Source organism: Amblyraja radiata, chromosome 7 (genome assembly GCF_010909765.2).
Source record: "Amblyraja radiata isolate CabotCenter1 chromosome 7, sAmbRad1.1.pri, whole genome shotgun sequence".
Taxonomy (NCBI): Eukaryota; Metazoa; Chordata; class Chondrichthyes; order Rajiformes; family Rajidae; genus Amblyraja; species Amblyraja radiata.
In genome coordinates this window covers 55,917,115-55,940,452 of record NC_045962.1, presented here as the reverse complement: position 1 = coordinate 55,940,452, position 23,338 = coordinate 55,917,115, and the positions used below count along the sequence as shown (strand labels likewise).

The 23,338-nt window shown below is 41.1% G+C and overlaps 1 protein-coding gene and 1 long non-coding RNA gene across 2 annotated transcripts in view; one reads left to right on the top strand and one right to left on the bottom strand.

The window, feature by feature from the left end:
* esyt3 (extended synaptotagmin 3) overlaps positions 1 to 23,338 on the top strand; it is a 135,916-nt gene that overhangs the window by 40,769 nt on the left and 71,809 nt on the right. Inside the window, exons 3-4 of the mRNA XM_033024596.1 lie at positions 12,302 to 12,436; positions 20,485 to 20,561. Coding sequence (XP_032880487.1) covers positions 12,302 to 12,436; positions 20,485 to 20,561 — 212 coding nt within the window. The remainder of the gene's footprint in view (positions 1 to 12,301; positions 12,437 to 20,484; positions 20,562 to 23,338) is intronic.
* LOC116975458 lies at positions 2,639 to 15,301 on the bottom strand. The gene is made up of 3 exons (XR_004412624.1): positions 15,292 to 15,301; positions 11,887 to 11,890; positions 2,639 to 2,768 (listed from the first exon to the last, which is right to left on the bottom strand). It is a non-coding gene; the product is annotated as an uncharacterized LOC116975458 (long non-coding RNA).

The window sequence follows — 23,338 nt, the reverse complement described above, 5'->3', positions numbered from 1 at the left end:
AATCAGCCAAAGATGTGATGGCACCTTAAGGCAGCGACAAATTTCATAATCAATATGTGCCTCTGCCAAGAAATGGTTCTGCACATATGGAGAGGGGGGTTTCAGCATAAGCCTTTACAGTCAGAGATCCATGTGCTGCAGGGACAGATTGGTACAGAACTTTTTTTGTCTCGAGAATATTGAGTGTAAGGCTCACGTATATTTGAGTGAACAATTTGACAATTGACAAATAAGTGTAAACATGAATGTCATCTGCATGCATAGATTAACCACTGAGGTTCCGGTAACATTGAAAATGGAGTGTACTGGCTATATTTTGAACAGTTGACCATTTTTGAAGAATAACTCCACACCCATAGAAAGTTTGTTGGAGGTGAAATGCAATGTTATGATGATAAAGTCATCCACCTGCTGATCACCCTTCATTGCTAGGGGTGAGATCATGGATAGAAGAGGGAAATGTTCCCACGTGCATGCAAGAGCACACGCATGCAAGCTTTTAAACCAACTTAATGGAATTAAATCAAAAGCTTCACTCATCTTTCTGTTAATACCTAATTTTTCCCATTCCTCTGAATGGCTTTCTATTCTAGTCAGTTAATCTGCTGCAGGTTTAGCGACTGAATTTTGAAGCATGAGTATTGGGGAATGTGCAAAGGTTCACCTGTTCCATTAGATTCCCTCATTGGGAATTAGCACTTTCTAGACGTATTCATAAGACTCTTGGGACTAACCTCCAATGTAATTAATTAAAAGATTAAATTTATGCAACTTTGTGTTGATTATTCACCTACTCTCATGCTGATGAATCCATGGCTCTGCTTGTGCTCGTGTCTATTTCAAGAAAATAGCAAACTGACGGTAAGAATGAGAAAAAATGGAAGGAATTTATCCATGTTTTCTAGAAAATAGAATCCCTATCTCAAGAGTCCGAATTACTAAATTAATTTTCAGTGAAGTGGTAAATCTGTTAAGATTTTTATTTGTTGTACCTTTATTATGGATATGGGAATATTCCTTTCAAGGAAAAATGGTAACCTCATTTGCCACAGGTTAGTGTGAATTTAAAGGGAAATTTAGCAGATTGAAAACATCAAGACATAAAAATAGAAAGATGGATAATTTGAATTAACTGGAATATTATTTGAAGTTCAAAGGCTAACCGTTGCCAGTATTCAAACCGCACCTTACATTAAGAGTCATTTCCAGCATCTGACTGAAGTGTCAACACATCTCCATTCTCTCAAGGGAAAACTTCAAATTATCATAGAAACATAGAAAAATAGGTGTGGGAGTGTGCCATTCGGCCCATCGAGCCAGCACCACCATACAATATGATCATGGCTGATCATCTAAAATCAATACCCCTTTCCTGCTTTTTCTTCCATATCCCTTGATTCTTTAGCCCTAAGAGCTAAATTTAACTCTCTCTTGAAAGCATCCAGTGAATTGGCCTCCACTGCCTTCTGTGGCAGAGAATTCCACAGATTCACAACACTCTGGGTGAAAATGTTTTTCCTCATCTCATCCTAAATGGCCTACCCCTTATTCTTAAACTGTGACCCGTGGTTCTGGACTTCCCCAGCATTGGGAACATTTTTCCTGCATCTAGCCTGTCCAATCCTTTAAGAATTATATATGTTTCTATAAGATCCCTTCTCATCCTTCTAAATTCCAGTGAATACTAACCCAGTCGACCCATTTGTTCATCATATGTCATTTCCGCCATCCTGGGAATTAACCTGGTGAACTTACGCTGCACTCCCTCAATAGTAATAATGTCCTTCCTCAAATTAGGAGACCAAAATTGCACACAATACTCCAAGTGCAGTCTCACCACGGCCCTGTACAACTGCAGTAGGACCTCCATGCACCTAAACTCAAATCCTCTCCCAATGAAGGCCAACATGCCATTAGCTTTCTTCACTGCCTGCTGTACCTCCATGCTTACTTTCAGTGACTCATGTACAAGCACACCCAGGTCTCGTTGCACCTCTCCTTTTCCTAATCTGACACCATTCAACCTATCCAAGTCACCCTGCAGCCTCATAGCATTCTCCTCGCAGCTCACACTGCCACCCAACTTTGTGTCATCTGCAAACTTGGAGATGTCAAGTTTAATTCCCTCCTCTAAATCATTAATATATATTGTAAATAACTGGGGTCCCAGCACCGAGCCTTGCTGCACCCCACTAGTCACTGCCTGCCATTCTAAAAATGACCTTACTCTTCGCTTCCTGTCTGCCCAATACCATGTGCTCTAATTTTGCACACTAATCTCTTGTGTGGGATCTTGTCAAAGGCTTTTTGAAAGTCCAGATTTACCACATCCACTGGCTCTCCCTTATCCATTCTACTTGTTACATCCTCAAAAAATTCCATGAAGATTAGTCAAGCATGAATTCCCCTTCATAAATCCATGCTGACTTTGACCAATCCTGTCACTGTTTGCTAAACTCGCTGCTATAACATCTTTAATAATTGACTCCAGCAGCTTCCCCACTGCTGATATAAGGCTAACTGGTCGATAATTCCCCGTTTTCTCTCTCGCTCCTTTCTTAAAAAGTGAGGTTATATTGGCTACCCTCCATTCCACAGGAACTAATCCAGATTCAAGAGAACATTGGAAAATGATCACTAATGCATCCACAATTTCTAGGGGCCATATCCTTGAGTACTCTGGGATGCAGACCATCAAGCCCTGGGGATTTATCTGCCTTCAGTCCCAACAATTTACCTAATACCATTTCCCGACTAATGTGGATTGCCTTCAGTTCCACCCTCCCACTAGATCATCGATCCCCGGTATCGACGTAGCAATGGGTAGAATGATGAGTGCACTACAGTGTCAGAAGCCCTTCTCATAATGCAAGCAGATTACAACTCTCTCTAGAGCAGGCCTGAACACTTGAAAGCCTTGTCATAATTTAGTTCTTTACTTTTTGTACCAATAAATAAACAGCAAATATGCCTTGCGAGTTCCAGAGCAACATATCTCGTGTCGTTTTGCATTCTTCCTCCTCTTTTGCTGAATGGATTCAATAAATTAAATCTTTGTTGCAACTAAGTCAGGCTAATAAGAATAAGAATTTGATTTGCCAAATGATAAGTTTGCTGTGGGGTAAAAAAATATGTACAGTCTTATATGTACATCAAAATTTGTGTCGGAAACATTGGTGTCACATTATTTTCGCTTTTTTTGTGGGTGCACCATGCAACAGTAGGATCCATGCCAACTTCTATCACTTGACTGGGTAATATCTCCATTGCTTTCATAACGCCTATGTTGGTATACGTATTTCCAATACCAATCTCCTGGTCTCCAATACCTCTTCCATTTTCTCCATGCTGCTAATTTCTCAATGAAGCTGTGAATGAACTTTGGTAGGCATAAAAACAGAAAATGCTAGAAACACCCAACAGAACAGGCAGCATCTGCAGAAAGAAACTGTTGAACTTTTGGGTTGAAGACCCAAGTCGGGTCAGTAGATGTATAATGTAAGGCGACAACATTCCTGCTCCATCAGTAAGGGATCGTATTAAATTAGTTTTGGGATGCTCCAAGGTTCAAAATGCCAGCGTGTCCATGCACAAGGGCCGGATTTACCTATCGGCTTCATAGGCTGAAGCCTAGGGCCTCAAAATCTAGGGGGCGTCCGGCCAAGGTGTATATTTCCCAGAGTAAAAAAAATCCCGAGGAAAAAAAAAAAATTGGAGAGCAATTCCACTTTGATGGAAATTACCCAAAATTCTGGTTCTGGCCCGCTGGGAGTTTTGGGGGGGAAATTGCGACCATCCGCGCCTGCGCAGTTGGGGGGAAGCCGGTGACGCAGCAGCAACACAAAATGATGCTGTCTCTCCGCGCAGTGGGCCCGGGCGGGTTCAGATCTCCATTTGCACTCCTCACAATCACCTCGATGCCTCGTGTCTGCTCTAGGTAAGTAGTGGAATATTGCGTTGCGGGAGTGCCCATTTCTCCGGGCCGGGGGGGGGGGGGGGGGGCTGTGGTGTCTGCGGCGTGGAGTCGGAGCCTCACTGTGTGGGAGGGAGAGAGACAGAGGGGGGAGAGAGAGCGAGGGGAGGGGAGAGAGGTGGAGGGGGGGGGAGAGGGGAGGGGAGAGAGAGATGGGGAGGGAGAGAGGGGGAAGGAGGAGGGGGAGAGGGAAAGGGGGATTATCTTCAGTGAGATTGCAAAATTAAGGTAGGTTTTAGAGCAATTATATTTTCATCTCCACATGAATAATATCAAACAATTGGAACTGCTTTATTTTCCTTGATAACAATACTGAAAAATATGAATTCCATAGTTTGCGCCTTTTTGCATCATTTTTAATGTGCACACACTAACACAATCGAATAGTAACAGGCAATCAAATCAACACACAAAACATTTTCCAAAAAAAGGTTTTATTTACGGCAAAAACTTACAGTATTTTATTTGCAGTGTTTGCATGTTCTTTTATACCATTTTACAGTACAACTTGATTATTAAAACAAGGACAACTTCAATTCTTGATTAAAAAAAATGTATACAATAGTGTCCCCAATCATCCCATTCCAACCACTCATTACACTTGACAACCAAAATTATTTCTGAAATATTGGTCATAGATTTGGTGCAAAAATGCTCCAAAATAAGGCTCAGAATGCACCAGAGAGCTTCTAAAACCCCAGAGCTTCCAGGGCCCGCTTAAGGGGCTTTGAGCTTGCAGGGCTCTCACATTTTTTTCCCCTGCTGCTAGCCGGGCAGCTTAAGCAGCTTTTTTGGTTGGTTAATTTAAGACAGCTTGCATGACGCATGCGATAATGTGGTCAAATGAATTGCGTAGTTACCAGTCGGAATTATGCTCAATGAAGCATTCACATATTATTTCTGCTTCAAATAATGTCACAAACTAAACATATTCACTAATCAAGCCATGATATATACCACAATGACATGCAGCAAAGTTACAATACAGTATCTCAACTATTTTTACACATTGCAATTAATGCAATTTCTATTATTTCTTTTCACTTCCCAACAAAAATGTTGTTGGATTTTTCAGCGTATGATCAACCAGTGTCAATAAATCTGAGAGGGGATCTTATAGAAACTTACAAAATTCTTAAGGGGTTGGACAGGCTAGATGCAGGAAGATTGTTCCCGATGTTGGGGAAGTCCAGGACAAGGGGTCACAGCTTAAGGATAAGGGGGAAATCCTTTAAAACCGAGATGAGAAAAACTTTTTTCACACAGAGGATGGTGAATCTCTGGAACTCTTTGCCACAGAGGGTAGTTGAGGCCAGTTCATTGGCTATATTTAAGAGGGAGTTAGATGTGGCCCTTGTGGCTAAGGGGATCAGAGGGTATGGAGAGAAGGCAGGTACGGGATACTGAGTTGGATGATCAGCCATGATCATATTGAATGGTGGTGCAGGTTCGAAGGGCTGAATGACCTACTCCTGCACTTAATTTCTATGTTTCTATGTTTCTAAATCCTGGACCATGGTAACATATATGCTTAACCATACACACTACAGATTGATGCAAACATGTTTTCTGTGAAGGACCGAAAATTACCATGACATGGGTCGTTATTGCTATTGGTACAGAAACACTCTTGCTTTCCACATAATTTATCCACAATAACATATACAGGTTGCAAGGAAATTTCCAAAGGCATTTTATGATAATAGCTGTTAAAGTCGACTATACTCATCTGACAAGTTAAACATTACACTAACTGCAGCAAATGGTCTTTTGGTAATATGTTTAAAGGTGTCAAAATGCCACATTACCGGACATTCAGATTAAATGTATGTGTTGTGAACAGCAATGAAGATACCCAGTTTGTATGCACCAGATTTTTTTTTAATTATTGATAAACGCTGTTTCCATCATTCCCACTTCAGAATTAATGTTAAAATTTCAACCGAAATATCTCCTGACCAAATTTGTGATGTATATGACCGACTGTAGAAGTAAATCCTGGATAAATCCAACATATAGTTGTGAATGTTGCTCATTAAATAACAGTACTGATACTCCATATGAAGAGCATTGATTTGCCGTTAAAATGAATTGTGTAATAACGTGTCAACGGTAGCAGTGACAATCGATCACTGCGGTTTTAATGTTTCACGTGTTCACAATTTAATTAATCCATCTCTATGGATTAAAACAAATAATAACATTGGGATTTAAAACACATTTGATTGCATTCCCTTATCAAACTTTTTTTCTTTTTTGTATGGCTTTGTAAATATTTGATTAGTGTTCAAATGTAAATAATTTGGTGTACATATAGTGGCTGGTGTACATATGGTGTACATATAGCTGCTAAATTTGTATGAGATAATTACAAGCAGTTGAATAAGGGGTGGGAATTAATAAGCTTTGGCTTCTTCCTGCTCCTTTTCGGACACATATGATTTCATTTATTTATAGATATTGTTTATGACACTTTATAAATATTTGTGTTTTGTTTTTTGTATGCTGTTTCACATTTGCTTTTTATTCTTTTATTCTGTCCGAAATAAATAACTAATAAATTTAAAAAAAAAAAAACTCAATTTTCGCTCTGAAGACATTTCCAGCACAGTAGGGTCAGGGGGGGGGGGGGGGGTTCGGGGGGGCTGTGAATCAGTGCTGGATGGATAGATGGTGGGCGGGGGGGGGGGGGTTCAGGGGGAGGTGAGAAGGCAAGTTGCGGGATGGATGGATTGAGGCTGGGGAATTAGTGCGTGTTGGTTGGAATAGGTAAAATTGTGAGGGGAGAGCGTGGGGGATGTCAGTGGGGTTGAATGGGATGGATCAGTATGGGATTGACGGGGGCCATCAGTGTAGGGGGTCAGTAAAAGATGAATGGGGGGGTCAGTAAAAGATGAATGGGAGTATCAGTACAGGATGAATCGGGGGGGGATCAGTACAGGATGAATGAGGGGATCAACACAGGATGAATGAGGGGATCAGTACATGATGAATGGGGGGGAGGCAGTGCAGGAAGGATGAGAAAGTGGGAGAGTACAGGATGAATTGGGGGACCAGTGTAGGATGGATGGGGGGTGGGTGGGGGGGTGGGGGGTGGTGGTGGCAGGAGAATCAATGCGAGGTGGATAGGGAGATCAGTGCAGGATGAATAAATGGGGAGGGGAACACAGGGGATGTCAGTGAGGACTGAATAGAGGTGGGAATGGAGATCAGTGGAGAGGAGGGATCCCAGGATAAGGGGGAGGTGGGGAGGAAGGAAGATCAGCGCTCATCGGATAGGGACGGTATCATCGCCCCGCTGCCTTGGCCATCCCTGTCCACCGCCAAGTGCCACCACCAAAGGGGGAGGCAGTTGGGATCTCCTTGCCACCGCTTCCCCTCCTCCACCAGCCAACAGAAGGTGCGGGGCTGAGGCCCAGACGGCAGCTGCTTCAGATGGTGGAACGAGGCCTCCCCATTTCTCCCTCCTTCCTCCAGGCCTCGGTGTGCGGGAGGGTTTGTTTTGAAAGAGGTATCTCCGTTAGCGGATTGGCAAGCAGTGGCCGCTATCAGGGCGGGCAGGATGCTGGAGGAGGAGCCGCTTTTGCTGCCGCTCTCGCTGCCAAAGATCCTATAGGCCGCTGCGGTGCGGGGCCCGTCATTCGCTCCGACCCTCCGTCATCCCACACCCCGTATCTTTGCTCCGCACTACGTCGCCGCCGCCGATACGAAACGTCACGTTCCTTTTCTCCAGAGATGCTGCCTGACCCACTGAGTTACTCCAGTTTTTCGTGTCCATCTTCGGTATAAACCAGTATCTGCAGTGCCAAGCCGGGCAAAATGACTCGGCATTTAGGTTGCCCGGCGGCACTTTGGGTGGTCATTGGCACCCGGGCAACCGCTAATTTCGAGCCCTGGCTTGTGATATGCACTGCGTGCACTTATTTCACATAAAAATGTTGTAATCCTGTCATGCCACCCCCCTTTTTGAAAAGCTTCTTACGGGCCTGGTGTATAATATTTTTGACACTGTCATAGGCCTTTCTTACATATGCTGTTGCAACGCACTGTAGTCTCTAAACAACACTTCAGTAATTTTCCTTGCCCTCCATTTCAGAATAATAGTTCTTTAAGCCGATAACTCGACACTAGCACTGGCAATAAATAAATAAATAAATAAATAAACAGTGCGGCTTTCCAGCCCTTATCTCATTGGCCACGCTCGGCTGCATATCTGGTGGACTCCTCCATCTTCCTCTCATAGAAACATAGAAACATAAAAATTAGGTGCAGGAGTAGGTCATTCAGCCCTTCGAGCCTGCACCACCATTCAATATGATCATGGCTGATCATCCAACTCAGTATCCCGTACCTGCCTTCTCTCCATACCCCCTGATCCCTGTAGCCACAAGGGCCACATCTAACTCCCTCTTAAATATAGCTAATGAACTGGCCTCAACTACCTTCTGTGGCAGAGAATTCCACAGATTCACTACTCTCTGTGTGAAAAATGTTTTTCTCACCTCGGTCCTAAAAGATTTCCCCCTTATCCTTAAACTGTGACCCCTTGTTCTGGACTTCCCCAACATCGGGAACAATCTTCGTGCATCTAGCCTGTCCAACTCCTTAAGAATTTTGTAAGTTTCTATAAGATCCTCCCTCAATCTTCTAAATTCTAACGAGTACAAGCCTAGTCTATCCAGTCTATCTTCATATGAAAGTCCTGACATCCCAGGAATCAGTCTGGTGAACCTTCTCTGTACTCCCTCTATGGCAAGAATGTCTTTCCTCAGATTAGGAGACCAAAACTGTACGCAATACTCCAGGTGTGGTCTCACCAAGACCCTGTACAACTGCAGTAGAATCTCCCTGCTCCTATACTCAAATCCTTTTGCTATGAATGCTAACATACCATTCGCTTTCTTCACTGCCTGCTGCACCTGCATGCCTACTTTCAATGACTGGTGTACCATGACACCCAGGTCTCGTTGCATCTCCCCTTTTCCTAATCGGCCACCATTCAGAAAATAGTCTACTTTCCTGTTTTTGCCACCAAAGTGGATAACCTCACATTTATCCACATTATACTGCATCTGCCATGGATTTGCCCACTCACCCAGCCTATCCAAGTCACCTTGCAGCCTCCTAGCATCCTCCTCACAGCTAACACTGCCCCCCAGCTTCGTATCATCCGCAAACTTGGAGATGTTGCATTCAATTCCCTCGTCCAAATCATTAATATATATTGTAAATAGCTTGGGTCCCAGCACTGAGCCTTGCGGTACTCTCGTCGTGAGGGATTGGGAGGGGCATCTCTTCATATAAATCCGGCCCTGCCATGCACATTTTTAGCTGGAAGGATAATGACTGCCAAATTGGATGAGGTCAAACAAGATATATTCTTCCATGTGTCTGAAGCTATGTTTTGCATATCTGTTTTTAATGATCTCGGGCTGTGAGAAATCCCAATGCAACTCTATAGCTAGACACAAAATGTTGGAGTATTTCAGCGGGTCAGGCAGCATCTCTGGAGAAAAGGAAGAGGTGATGTTTTAGGTCAAGACCCATCTTCAGACAAAGAAAGGTCTCGACATAAACTTCACCTATTCTGTTTCTCCAGAGATGCTGCCTGACCCAAGTTCAAGTTAAAGTTCAAGTGAGTTTATTGTCATGTGTCCCTGTATAGGACAATGACATTCTTGCTTTGCTTCAGCACACAGAACATAGTAGGCATTTACTACAGAATAGATAAGTGTGTCCATATACCATCGTATAAATATATACACACATGAATAAATAAACTGATAAAGTGCAAATAACAGAAAATGGGTTATTAATAATCAGAGTTTCGTCCGAGCCAGGTTTAATAGCCTGATGGCTGTGGGGAAGTAGCTATTCCTGAACCTGGTTGTTGCAGTCTTCAGGTTCCTGTACCTTCTACCTGAAGGTAGCAGGGAGATGAGTGTGTGGCCAGGATGGTGTGGGTCTTTGATGATACTGCCAGCCTTTTTGAGGCAGCGACTGCGATAAATCCCCTCGATGGAAGGAAGGTCAGAGTGATGATGGACTGGGCAGTGTTTACTACGTTTTGTAGTCTTTTCCTCTCCAGGGCGCTCAAATTGCCGAACCAAGCCACGATGCAACCGGTCAGCATGCTCTCTACTGTGCACCTGTAGAAGTTATAGAGAGTCTTCCTTGACAAACCGACTCTCCGTAATCTTCTCAGGAAGTAGAGGCGCTGATGAGCTTTCTTGATTATTGCATTAGTGTTCTCGGACCAGGAAAGATCTTCACAGATGTGCACGCCCAGGAATTTGAAGCTCTTGACCCTTTCAACCATATTGACCCGTTGATATAAATGGGGCTGTGGGTCCCCCTCCTACTCCTTCCAAAGTTCACAATCAGTTCCTTGGTTTTACTGGTGTTGAGGGCCAGGTTATTGCGCTGGCACCATATGGACAGTTGCTCGATCTCTCTTCTATACTCTGACTCATCCCCATCAGTGATACGCCCCAGAACAGTGGTGTCGTCAGCGAACTTGATGATGGAGTTCGCACTGTGATTGGCTACGCAGTCATGGGTATAGAGTGAGTACAGCAGGGGGCTGAGCACGCAGCCTTGAGGTGCTCCCGTGTTGATTGTTATCGAGGCTGACACATTTCCACCAATACGAACAGTCTGTGGTCTGTGAATGAGGAAGTCGAGGATCCAATTGCAGAGGGATGCGCAGAGACCCAGTTCTGCGAGTTTGGTAACCAGCTTGGAGGGGATGGTTGTGTTAAATGCCGAGCTGTAATCAATGAATAACAGCCTGACATATGAGTTTTTGTTGTCCAAGTGGTCCAGAGCGGAGTGGAGGGCCAGCGAGATCGCATCCACCGTTGATCTGTTGTGGCGGTAAGCGAACTGCAGTGGGTCCAGGTTTTTGTCGAGGTAGGAGTTGATTTGCTCCATGATCAACCTCTTAAAGCACTTCATCACCACCGGCGTTAGTGCCACTGGTCAATAGTCATTGAGGCACGTCACCTTACTCTTCTTGGGCACTGGTATAATTGATGCCCTTTTAAAGCAGGTGGGGACCTCAGACCTCAGAAGTGAGAGGTTGAAAATGACCGTAAAAACTCCAGCCAGTTGGGCCGCACAGGTTTTTAGAACACGACCAGGTATACCATCAGGTCCAGGTGCTTTTCGGGGGTTCACCCCTCTGAAGGATTTCCTGACGTCGGCCTCTGTGACTGAGACTGAAATACCATCACAGCGAATGGGGGCTCGGGAAGGCACATCAGTATTCTCCCTATCAAAGCGTGCGTAAAACGCATTGAGCTCGTCAGGGAGTGATGTTTCGCCGACATTGGAGCTGCCTCCTGGTTTCGCCTTGTAGGAGGTGATTGCATTCAGGCCCCGCCACAGCTGCCGAGCATCTGTTGGCCTTTTTGATGGCCTTACCAAGGTCGTAATCCGCTGAGTTACTCCAGCATTTTGTGTCTATTCTCTGTGTAAACCAACATCTGCAGTAACTTCCTATACCACTTCAGTTCTGATTTGCACAGTGGCAGACTTCTCCATTGTAATCGTATGCTGAAAGACCAAGCTTGCTTGCCCAATGTTAAAAGACCATGTTGCTGTCATTCCAGCTGGGATATTTACTGGAAGCTTCCCCTTGCCGCACGCATTTCTTGTTAATACCCAGGGCCTAATACCTGGACTGTTTATAGGCTGTTTCCGACACATTGTTAAAGTTATACACTCATCCATTTGAGGTGTGACGAAAAAGCAATCTGTCTCGCTCATTGATGTATCCCTTGAGTTGTAGACCATTGAGAAGGAAGCTCCTGGGGTCATTTTGCGGTAAGTGTTGAAAATTTGTTTTCCATGCAAATAAGGATATAAAAAATACCGCTTTACTGGTTTTGATTGGATAGGTTCACTCAGACACTCCTTGGTTTAATGTTAGAAATCTTCAATGGATTAAACCAGAATGTTCAGATTTTCATCTTATGTAGACCACATCTGTGTATTTTTAAAAGAAAAAGACACAAAGTGCTAAAGTAACGTGGATGGGTGATGTTTCAGGTCAAGCCCCTCCTTTAGAATCTCGGCTTGAGTGAGAGCCACAGGTTCTTTTGCTGTGGGGTCAGCAAGCCTGAAGTTTACAATGGAGCAGCCTGCCACTGTGCAAACCAGGGTTGAAGTGGATACTTCTCACAGCCCAAGGCCATTACAAGTGGATATGCAACGCCTAGCTTCAGAACCATAGAAGGATGTCATTTGTTTGACTTCACCAAATTTGGCAGTTATTCTGTATATGTGCCCTCTAACCTTTTTTTTATTTTTTATTTTCTGAACTAGATTTTAAAACAAGCATGGCCATATTTTGGGTTGTACCTGGAAAGAATATTTAAAGACGTCATTGAGCCTTCAATATGTGGATCAAATGTTTGCTTGAAAACCTTTACGTTTGCAAAACTTAATTTTGGTGAAAAGGTAAGGATGTTTTTACTTACTCTTTACTATTGATTTAATTTGCTTCAATGTGATTGATCATAAAATGAAACATCTTCAGATTTTCTTTCTGAGTAGCCATATTTACAGAGACTTGGTCAAGTTTGCACTTAATTTGCTTTACCAGATTGATGAGATGTAGATGTGGAAAATCTTATAATTTCTTGAGATTCTCTGATCATCAATTATTAGACCAGGATTTGTACATTTTTAAAACGTATTTATATTCAAATTCTTTTCCTGTCGTTTTCCTTAAATAAAACAGCAGATCCCATGACATAGGTGGGGTTATTCCATATTGTACAATAATATAACTACATGAAGCTGGAATAAATTTGTAAATTCTCTCTCCTCATTATGCACTTAATGTTGACCCTCTGATCATCCTTGTAAAAAATGTCACCTCAGCATTTTCCGACGATCAAGAATCCTCCCTTTTCTGAACTCCAGCAGATCGAGCCTACTCAACCTAATTTTCGCAAAACGAATACCCATTCCAAATATATTCTAATAAACTGCTTCAACATATGTACATTCCTCCTTAAATAAATAAACCAATGCTGTACACAGTTCTTCAGATGTGCTCTCACCATTGCCTTCTATTTTTGAATCTCTTAACTTCTGTCATCATTCCTTCCAGCAATAAATAAGAACATATTCCCTTATTGGATAATCATGCACAAATCATGGTTTGGAGAGATCTGGGCCAAATGCAGGCAGATGAGGCTAGTGTAGATGGGGCATCTTGATCTGCTTAAGCAGTTTGGGCCAAAGATGCTGTTTCTATGCTACAGTATGTGACTCTATGAACACCAAGATCCATCTGCATCTCAGAACTTTACAATCTCTAAACATGTAAATGATGTACTTTTTTTCCCTGCCATATTGGACAATTTTACATATATTTCATTTATCACATCTTTACCCACTTGATTAACCAAAAGTACATCCTATTTGGGGGCTCTTATTCTTCAACTTTATTTCCTTGCGTATCTTTGTGCCATTGGAATATTTGCTGATCATACCTTCATCAAAGTCATTTAAATAAATTGTAACGAGTTTTGGCATCTTTACCACTCCCTGGGAACACTCATCTATATCTTGCTTAACAGTCAAGTACATTTTATACCCTGTACTGTTTCTGTTAGTTAGTCAGTAAACCTTTCCAGCCAATATATTATTTCCTATATGATATTATTCTCCTCTATCTTTGTGGGATGTCATCAAATGGCTTTGGAAATCTGAGTTGGATACAACTGTCGGTTTCCTTTTAGCAATAGCATTACTTTAAAGAATTCTAATAATTTGGTAAAACATGATTTTTCCTTTAATAAAATCATGTTGGCTTTGCTGGATCGCCTCAAATCTTCCAAGTGTCCTGTCATACACATCTTTAATAATAGCCTCTACATTTTTCCAATGACAGATGCTAAATATGTATGGATGTTGGGAGGTCTATGTGTGTGAATGATTAGTCTTCAACCATTTAATCTATTCTTTGTTTTACTACTTTTTAATCCATGCTTCTACTGTATTTAATGTTGACACACCATGACCTATCTAGCAAATGGCAATAAACCTTTGCCATCAATGGCTTGGGCTGCGTTTAAAATGAGTATTCATTCAATTTCCTCGTGTCGTTCTTTTAGTCTCCTTTATTGAATCTTTAAACTGATATATAGGTAGTTGCCACTGATGCTTCTGCAAGTGAGAACGGAACAATTTGGCATATTGATGAACATATCATTTGAAGAACATTGGGTCTGCTTTGATGAATTACTTTACGTCTGTATTCTCATTATACTTTCAATTTAATTGGGGAGACTAAATGGCTTTAAAATTTAAAAAGCGCTTTGAAAATGTCATGTCCTTTGTGATAGTTAATATTTTGAACATTTTTGATAATCCGAGGCACCTATTTCCTGATTTGAAGGCTAAAATGCAAATAAAATGTGATAGCCAAAGATCTTAGAGCGGAGCAAGATGGTCCACTCCTGCAAAATCTAATGGACTGACGTGTAGTACGCAACGGAGCGTAACTTCCACCATCTCTGTAAACCAGACCCGACATCAGTTATGCCTCTCGCAGTGTGATGAGCGTTGCGGGCATACACACACACACACACACACACACACACACACACACACACACACACACACACACACACACACACACACACACACACACACACACACACACACACACACACACACACACTCATTCTCTTGTTTCTTTCTTGTGATCTCTAATTATTTGTTGAACAACCTTTTTCTTTCATTCATTCAACCTATCTCTCTCCCTCTACGAAATCCTAATATTGTGAATAAACTATCAATGAACACAAAGGCTGGCAGGACAGGATCAAGAGTTTGGTTTTAGTCCAGGGGTCGGCAACCTTTTTTGCATAGCTGCAGGTCGCATGCAAGCACCGGGTCTAGCTGTAGTTCCCAGGTCGCCTGCGAGCCCCTGGTCCGCTGTCCGGTCCCGGCAGCTGCTCGCAGCCACCCGATCTACTGAGTGAGTTGCTGGCATGATTCCCCGACCCCCTCCTTCTCAACACTTCTGCCCTTCCTGCAACTTTACCCCTGGCGGCCCAGCCGTGCTAATCCGGGCCAGATTCCCCACGCGCTGTGGGAGGAACATAGGCACATTTTGGCTTTTTATTGTGATTTATGGATTATGCACCAACCCACTCAATTTTAAATAATTCATAAACAAGGATAACACTTTTTATTTCTGTCATTCATGGTAAGATTTACATAGTTGACATTTTTGTGGGCGTGATATACAGGGTTGCAGTGTTTCGAATATCAGTTAACCAATGACGGTAGTTGACAAGTACTCCGCAGTTCAGTGTAGGAGATCTTTTCGACGAGTACTCTGGTGACAAGTATTGACAGGTACTCCGTAGTTCAGAGTAAGAGATCTTGTCGACGAGACATATCATAAAGGATTAACTTATAAGAACAATCTTATTATATGATTAACATAAGAATATCATATTGAATTAATTTATAAGAACAAATTTGATTATAACTACCTACCTGCAGAATGGATCACATCTATCTATTCTATATGTATATAAAACTGTGTGTGTGTCTGGCTGTGTGGCTGTGTGTGTTTCTGACTTGTAGCTGCCAGCCTTTGATTCGTTGCCACGACAACACCCGACCCACAAACGCCCTGATTTTTTCCATTTCGGTAGAGATTTCACTTTTCATTCCAAGTATCCACTCATTAAATTTTGTCGTGTTTATGTACACATTTTAAATAAAATCCTTCCACCTCCCCCCCCCCCCCCCCCCCCCCCCCCCCCCCCCCCCCACTCACTCATTTTGTCGCCTCCTGCTGGCCAGCGACCATAACGGCTGCTGGCGCCCACATCTCGCCTCAAAGACCCCATTTAAAAACAGCCGCACTGCTGATTCCTGAGCCGCTTGAGTTGGAGGACCACGTCTCCCGTGGGGGCTACGGGTAGGGAACGGCTGCGTTGGTGGAGCAGACCCAACGGGTCTGCACTTGGTCTAGTATCACTTAAATGCAAAAATTGTTTTCAGGGGTGGGGAGAGACATGTATATTGAAGACACATTTTTCCTCTTATATGTCAATTTATCTTAAATGTAGAGAGCTTATTAAAAAAAATTCTTACACTAGCATGCATGCCTTACAACAGGAACAAAACCAAAAATGTACAGCAGGTGCATAAATCCTTGTAGAAGGTGGGGCAGGTTAACAGAGCAATTAATGAAGCAAATAGGATGCTGGACCTATTAACAGAGACATTAATAAAAAAGTGATGTCATATAATATAATACAATGTTGGGATCATAAGAATAGAATTATATATGGTTATATATTATGTATATGGTTAGTCATCATACATTGGGAAGGAAATGAAGGCTTTAATGTGTGCTCCTCGTGGCATGTCGTTGTTCCCTTAGATGTGGGAGCTGCACAAGTGCAACAGAGTCTAGATCAAAGATCATAGTCCCTGCTACGATCTTTGGTCTAGTGGTTCAGATGAATTTGTATGAGAGGCTGAAAGAAATTACATTATTTAGCCTGCCCGATCTCTCCCACTTGATAGCTCAGATAGTCGAGTCCTGGCAACGACTCGACTATCTGAGCTATAGGGAGAGATCGGGCAGGCTAAATAATATTTTCACCACACGACAGAAAGTAATAATTTTTTTTCTCACCTTTCATTTTTCGCGGGGAACCTGCAGACAGGTCGGGTTGTCTACATTGACGATTCAAGCAAATTATAGCTCCGCTTGTAGATGACGCCGCCATGACAGAAGCCGGTTAAGGGAATGTCGCTGAAGATGACTTGGACTTGGACTTAGACTTAGACTTAGATCCTTTATTTGTCATTCAGACCTTTCGGTCTGAACGAAATGTCGTTGCCTGCAGCCATACATTTAATAATAAACAACAAAACACACAATAAACACAAATTAACATCCACCACAGTGAATTCACCAGGCACCTCCTCACTGTGATGGAGGCAAAAATCTTAGGGTGACTGTCTCTTCCCTCCTCTTCTCCCTCTGCGCTGAGGCGATACCCCACCGGGCGATGGTAAGTCAGTCCCGCGGCTCACCGAGCTCCGAGATTACCCGTCAGCTACTGCGGCTTTTTCGCGGAGTGAACCATCTTGCTCCGCTCTAAGATCTTTGGTGATAGCTATTGTGGTAATTAGGCCAAGTTTTATCAAATTGATAAAAATCTGTAGTAGTGCAGAAATAACGAGACAATAGGTTAATAATGATCAAATATACCAAATGCTACTGACTATTGCAAATAAGACACTATTTTACCTTCTGCTTAACGATGAAACAAACCATTCATCCAACAGCAACCCACTTGGAGGATAGGATGCTCTCCCATCCACTTCCATATGTATTTGCTTCCAAGACAAGTTAAAGTTTTCCAAATTCTTTGCTCTGTACAGAAATCCAGTATGTTTCACATTGCTCTTTGCTTGCATATTTTTTTTTTAAATTTCCTTGATAATCAACTTTAATACTATTGCATAAAATTTAAGTATGTTTTTTGCCAAACCTCTAACTGCTTTAATGTTAAGCTGTATATTATACATTCATGAAAATATCTTCCATGTAAGTTTGAATGTTTGAATTCTAAGATGTTTGTGCAGACTCCTTGTAACGTTTAATATAGAGGATGAGCTTTTTGTAACAGTTGAACCTCTGTCCTCCTGACCAGAATAGGCCACTGTTCCCAAGCTCTAGCTAACAAGATTTTACTAAAATTAGATTAGAAATTCTTATGATATGCTTTCTATTTTAAAACTTATTATTTTGTCGCATTGTTGATTATTGGAATAGGAGCACAATGTTTGCTAAAACATGGTCTTTTACATGTTTGCTAAATTTAACAACTTTTTCTTGGATAATTTGTTGTCCAGTCTGGTGCAGTGGCGCAGTAAGTTACTGTGTAGGAACTGCAGATGCTGGTTTAAACCGAAGATAGACACAAAAAAGTGGAGTAACTCAACGGGACAGGCAGCATCCTTGGAGAGAAGGAATGGGTGATGTTTCGGGTCGCGGACCCTTCTTCAGACGTGGTCTAGACTGGTTATTGGACTGGTATTCAGAAGTGTGGAGCATTGATTGGAGATTAGTTCAAATCTACTCCAGCAACAGTGCAATTGAAATTGAGATAACTTAGTGCTGGAATCTAAAATATTAGTAACGCTGATTGTGAACCTGCAATGACTGTTATTTAGAAACCTATCTAGTTCCAAAATGTCCTTTGTGAAAGATAATCTGCCATTCTTTCTGCCTCAAATTGTAGGTGATCCCAGCCCCAAAGCATTTTGGTTGACTCATAACTGCCTCCTGAAATGGTTTAACCCAATGAACATCAAAGTTGGCTTAGCATCCTATGAATAAATATGAATTCTCTGTATTTAATTTTATCAGAGATTTATTTTTGTCTTGCTCACTCATTTAAAGTTCTGAAGTTTTAGGCTATCACTTTCTTCCACTAACCCCTTAGATTTGTATCCACTGTGAATGTAACCAAATTAGTAGGGTAGAATCCAAGTCACTGAACCAAGCAAAAGTCAGTATAGGAGGGAAATGCAGATGCTGGTTTAAACCAAAGATAGATACAAAATGCTGGAGTAACGCACAGCATCTCTGGAGAGAAGGAATGGGTGACGTTTTGGGTTGAAGAAGAGTCTCGACCCAATGTTAGTCTGACAACTTAGCTTGGGGAGTACATTTGGGTATCCCACTTCTCTGTGACCCATCCTTTCCATTTTCCTATCCATACCCTGGATTATTAGCATCTGCCTAACATTTAGTTGTGGCGGCTCATACATCAATTGCATTTGCATGCATTTTCGCAATCTTTGTTGTAGAATATTTTATAACTGACAGTACCTGAAAGGAAATTTAAATGGTTGTTCTTGCAAGATCTTTCCTATTTAATGCTTGAATGCTGTTTATTAAAATGCTTTTCTGCTGTCTGTATGTGTATTCTTGATTGCTTCCATTCTTAACACAGAAATGCATGCATGTTGGAAAATAGGTTTGTATAATCTATTTTTTCTTATGAGGAACACTGTGATTAATTGCAAGGTTATTCTGCAATTGTAATGATTTTTGATATGCTTAATTGCTTTTATCCTACTTATTTTTAGTCAAAATTGTCAATAACAGATATTTCATTTTTATAAAAATGGAATAATAAAGGTACCCAACAATAATAGACTGCACAATCTTGCTCATTCTGGCTTCAAATACTTTTAAAAGCATTGGAACATTAAAATCTACACTGGTCAAGACATATCATAGTACGATCCATTTAAGGTGTAGCATCCCTCCTGGTAATACGCCACATTGCAACTCAACATTGTCGTTTTAGCTTATGCTTTAATCTCTCTTGTATTTTAACTTTACAGTACCCAAATGCAATGCAAAAGTAGCTCAAAGAATTTTATTGTTCCATACTCAAAATATATTCCTCAGTGAATTTGTTTCAATTAATTAGATTTATTTGCTAAATTGCAAATTTTGAAAATACTCTTGGAGGGTTAAGTGAGCAGTTGCTCCTGTCCTCAGCACAATAATTTTTACAATTGTGCTGCTACTAATTTATCGGTTTTAAATTCCTTTTTGACTTCTAGGTGTTGGAATGTAAAGATGTAAACTTGCTGCAGTAGTCCATTTTCAGCTTTGGTAATATCTCGCCTTAATAGTTCCAACGCACATGTCTGTACCCAGAAGATGTTTGTTGATCAAGATTGTTCAATAGTGCTTGGGTTTATTAGGGCCAGTGGAGAATTGTGCTTAATGTATACATATACATTTTATAACAACATCAGTCAGTGGCTTGCTATTAGGGTCCTCTTAAAACTGTGCTTCAATGAATGAGCTAAAGGTTTTCTTCACATACAAACAATTCTGAGAAAAGGGTAGAATAATAATTTGCTCTGAAACACAGAATTGAAGATTGAGCCTTGCTTTAAAGCAGATGAGGCCAAGATGTCCCAACTAGCTGTCTACTTGTAGAGTGAATGTGATAGTAGAGGTTTGCCTATCTCCTTTTCACCTCGGTATTTTGGACGTGCAGCTCTGATGAATGGTCATTGAAGCATTAACTCTGTTTCTCTCTTTCTCCATGAAATGTAGCCTGACCTATTGAATATTTCCAGCACTCTTTCCTTGACCCCCCACAAAAGAGCCATAACGCCCCTATTTTTTGGCTTTTGTTTCTGACAGACACAAACACCCATAGTGCAAGCAGCCATTACATCAAGGCACATAACCACTAAAGTGCATAATTTTAACACTATGAAGCAAATTTTAAGCTATCACCTTCTCCGGGTTTTCCTTCAAAAATATTAAACGGACATAAATAAAAAAACACAGGGTTAATTGTGCTTCCAATGAACCAAAGTGCAGATTGTTGTTTCAAGATTATTTTTAAAGAAATGACTTGTAGCAATGACCTTTGTATGTGGAACGGTTATTAATAAATGTCTCTTTTTATTTCCAGTCACCTAAAATCACTGGTGTTAAGGTGTACACTGAGGAGGTGGACAGACGGCAGGTGATCATTGATTTGCAAATTAGGTAACTTCTATTTTATTAAAGGTTGCATCTAATAATCTGTTGCATTGTTTATTTAGTAAAGATCCGTGTATATCAAATTTCTTTACCCTTTTATGACCGTAATTATATTGCCAATGTATTGTTCTTGACAGCAAACCAATGTCAACAATCACTATTGTTACTCTCTTGGGAAAATCACAGATGTAGGGACTATACAGCTGAAATGAAAACCCTATTGAATGGATGTGAATTGAAGCTAATCTAATTTAATTTGCCAGTGAGTAGTCTCCATGAAATAAATCATTGGGACCAAATGACAAAATACATTGAAAATAACCTGATTTTTTTTTTGTGCTATATACATGATTATATGATATAACCATATAACCATATAACAATTACAGCACGGAAACAGGCCATCTCGACCCTTCTAGTCCGTGCCGAACACATAATCTCCCCTAGTCCCATATACCTGCGCTCAGACCATAACCCTCCATTCCTTTCCCATCCATATAACTATCCAATTTTACATGTAGGCTAGTCAAAACAAGTCAAAACAAGCTTAATGTTGGCTTTTTAATATCTGTCAGTTCTAAGAACATTTTGGTCTCCCCAATCAACAATATCATTGACCAGGAATTTGACCGAATCAGCTATATTAAATGATGTGATGGTAAGAATAGGTCAGAGGCTGGGTATTCTGTGGCAAATGACTGTTTCCTGATAGCCCCAAACTGTTCCACCACCTAAAGACATGTGCAATGGTTCTTTGTTTCTACACGGTGATGATTTACTCTTCTTTGCTTGGATCATTGCATCTCCAATAGCTAAAGACAAAGCAAATCATTGATTTGCATCCCGTCCACAATCCTGAACATTTGTTTCCTGTGCTCCCAGTGTATACCACTGTTAGCTCAGGAGGCTGTAGTGTATACCGCCTACAGAATGGTCGTAATTAATCTAACAGCAACTCCCAAACCCTTAATCACTATCATCAATAAAAAGCCTGCAGGTGATGTTTTCTCCAAGTTGCACACCATCCCGACTTGGAAATATACAGCGTTGTAGTCCTTCACTAACTTTTCTGGCCAACTGTAGTGCATCTTGTAAAGTGTGTTGTCGAATTGAGTGCAACAAAATTACTGAAAACTGTATTAAATATTGCAGGCAAGATTTGATGTATCTCTTGCTATTGAGGGAGTGCAGCGTAGGTTTACAAGGCTAATTCCCGGGATGGTGGGACTGTCATATGCTGAATGGAGCGGCTGGGCTTGTATGCTCTGGAATTTAGAAGGAGGAGAGGGGATCTTATTGAAACATGTAAGATTATTAATGGTTTGGACACGCTAGAGGTAAGAAACATGTTCCCAATGTTGGGGGAGTCCAGAACCAGGGGCCACAGTTTAAGTATAAGGGGTAAGCTATTTAGAACGGAGATGAGGAAATACTTTTTCACACAGAGAGTTGTAAGTATATGGAATTCTCTGCTTCAGACGGCGGTGGATGCCGGTTCTCTGGATACTTTCAAGAGAGAGCTGGATAGGGCTCTTAAAGATAGCGGAGTCAGGGGATATGGGGAGAGGCAGGAACGGAATACTGATTGGGGATGATCAGCCATGATCACATTGAATGGCGGTGCTGGCTCGAAGGGCCGAATGGCCTACTCCTGTAACTATTGTCTATTGTAATTACTACACTGTTGCTACAATATTTTTGACATCTTCCTATTGAGTGCATAAGTTTTGATGGAATAATCCATAAACTTAACAATGGTGTGCAAACATGACCATAAAATTGATTAATTTTGCTTGTATCTGTAATCCTTCCAAAGCTGAATGTATAATTATATGTGAAATAACAAGTTTTGCAAGTATTCAGTTATCCTCATAAACCAATATATATTAATTTTGAACGGAAGATTAAAAAAATACTCCGTATTTGCATATGTAATATTTAATTCATGTTCTATGTAAAATATCCATTAATCACTGAGATTGTTTTACTTATGTTCTTATACAGAGAAAAGTTAGGTTCTGAGGACTTGCTTGGCTTCCGTTTAAAGTACATATGAAATTGTTTCTTACCACGTGGAGTCACTTATGAAGCTTGGTTCCCTGTTTTGCCACCAAATATTGATGATGTATACCTTATGCCTATGTACAAATTAAATGATAGATCTAGATTTTCCTGGTGAGCAACAAAAAGATTGTAGAAACAGACCTGGAAGCTTGCTGTGATGCTTCTGAAATTAGCTGTAGCTGGGTGCTGTTTGGAGATGGTCTCTACTGTTTCAATAACAATTATACAATTGGTCTGATGAACAGATGCAGTCTGATGGCATTAATTAAAAGAAAAAACAACAATTAATTTGCTCTCCATAAAATGTTTGAATATCCCTGCTTTTTTTTAAATGGGTAATGGTAAAATATTAAATATCAGACACGTAAAACAATACATTATCTTACAATTCATGGAATTGTGGAATGGTTGCACAAATTAGATTCCACATAGCATTTAGTTTTCCAGTGCCATGCAGAGTAATCAGTAATTAGTTGGTAAATTTATGGACTCGGTTTAATATCATTCATTTCGAAGCAATGTGCTGTGTATTAAAGACGGCTTGAAAATGGGTGAGAACAATAGCACAATTAGAACTTGGAAACAAATAAAACAGAATCTAAAATTAAGAAATCTATCTCTTTTAATGCCAATAGTCAATAATCAGTCGTTTAAACCTTCAATTATAGATAAATCATTTACACAATGGGAAAGAATGGGAATCAAAACGCTCGGAGACT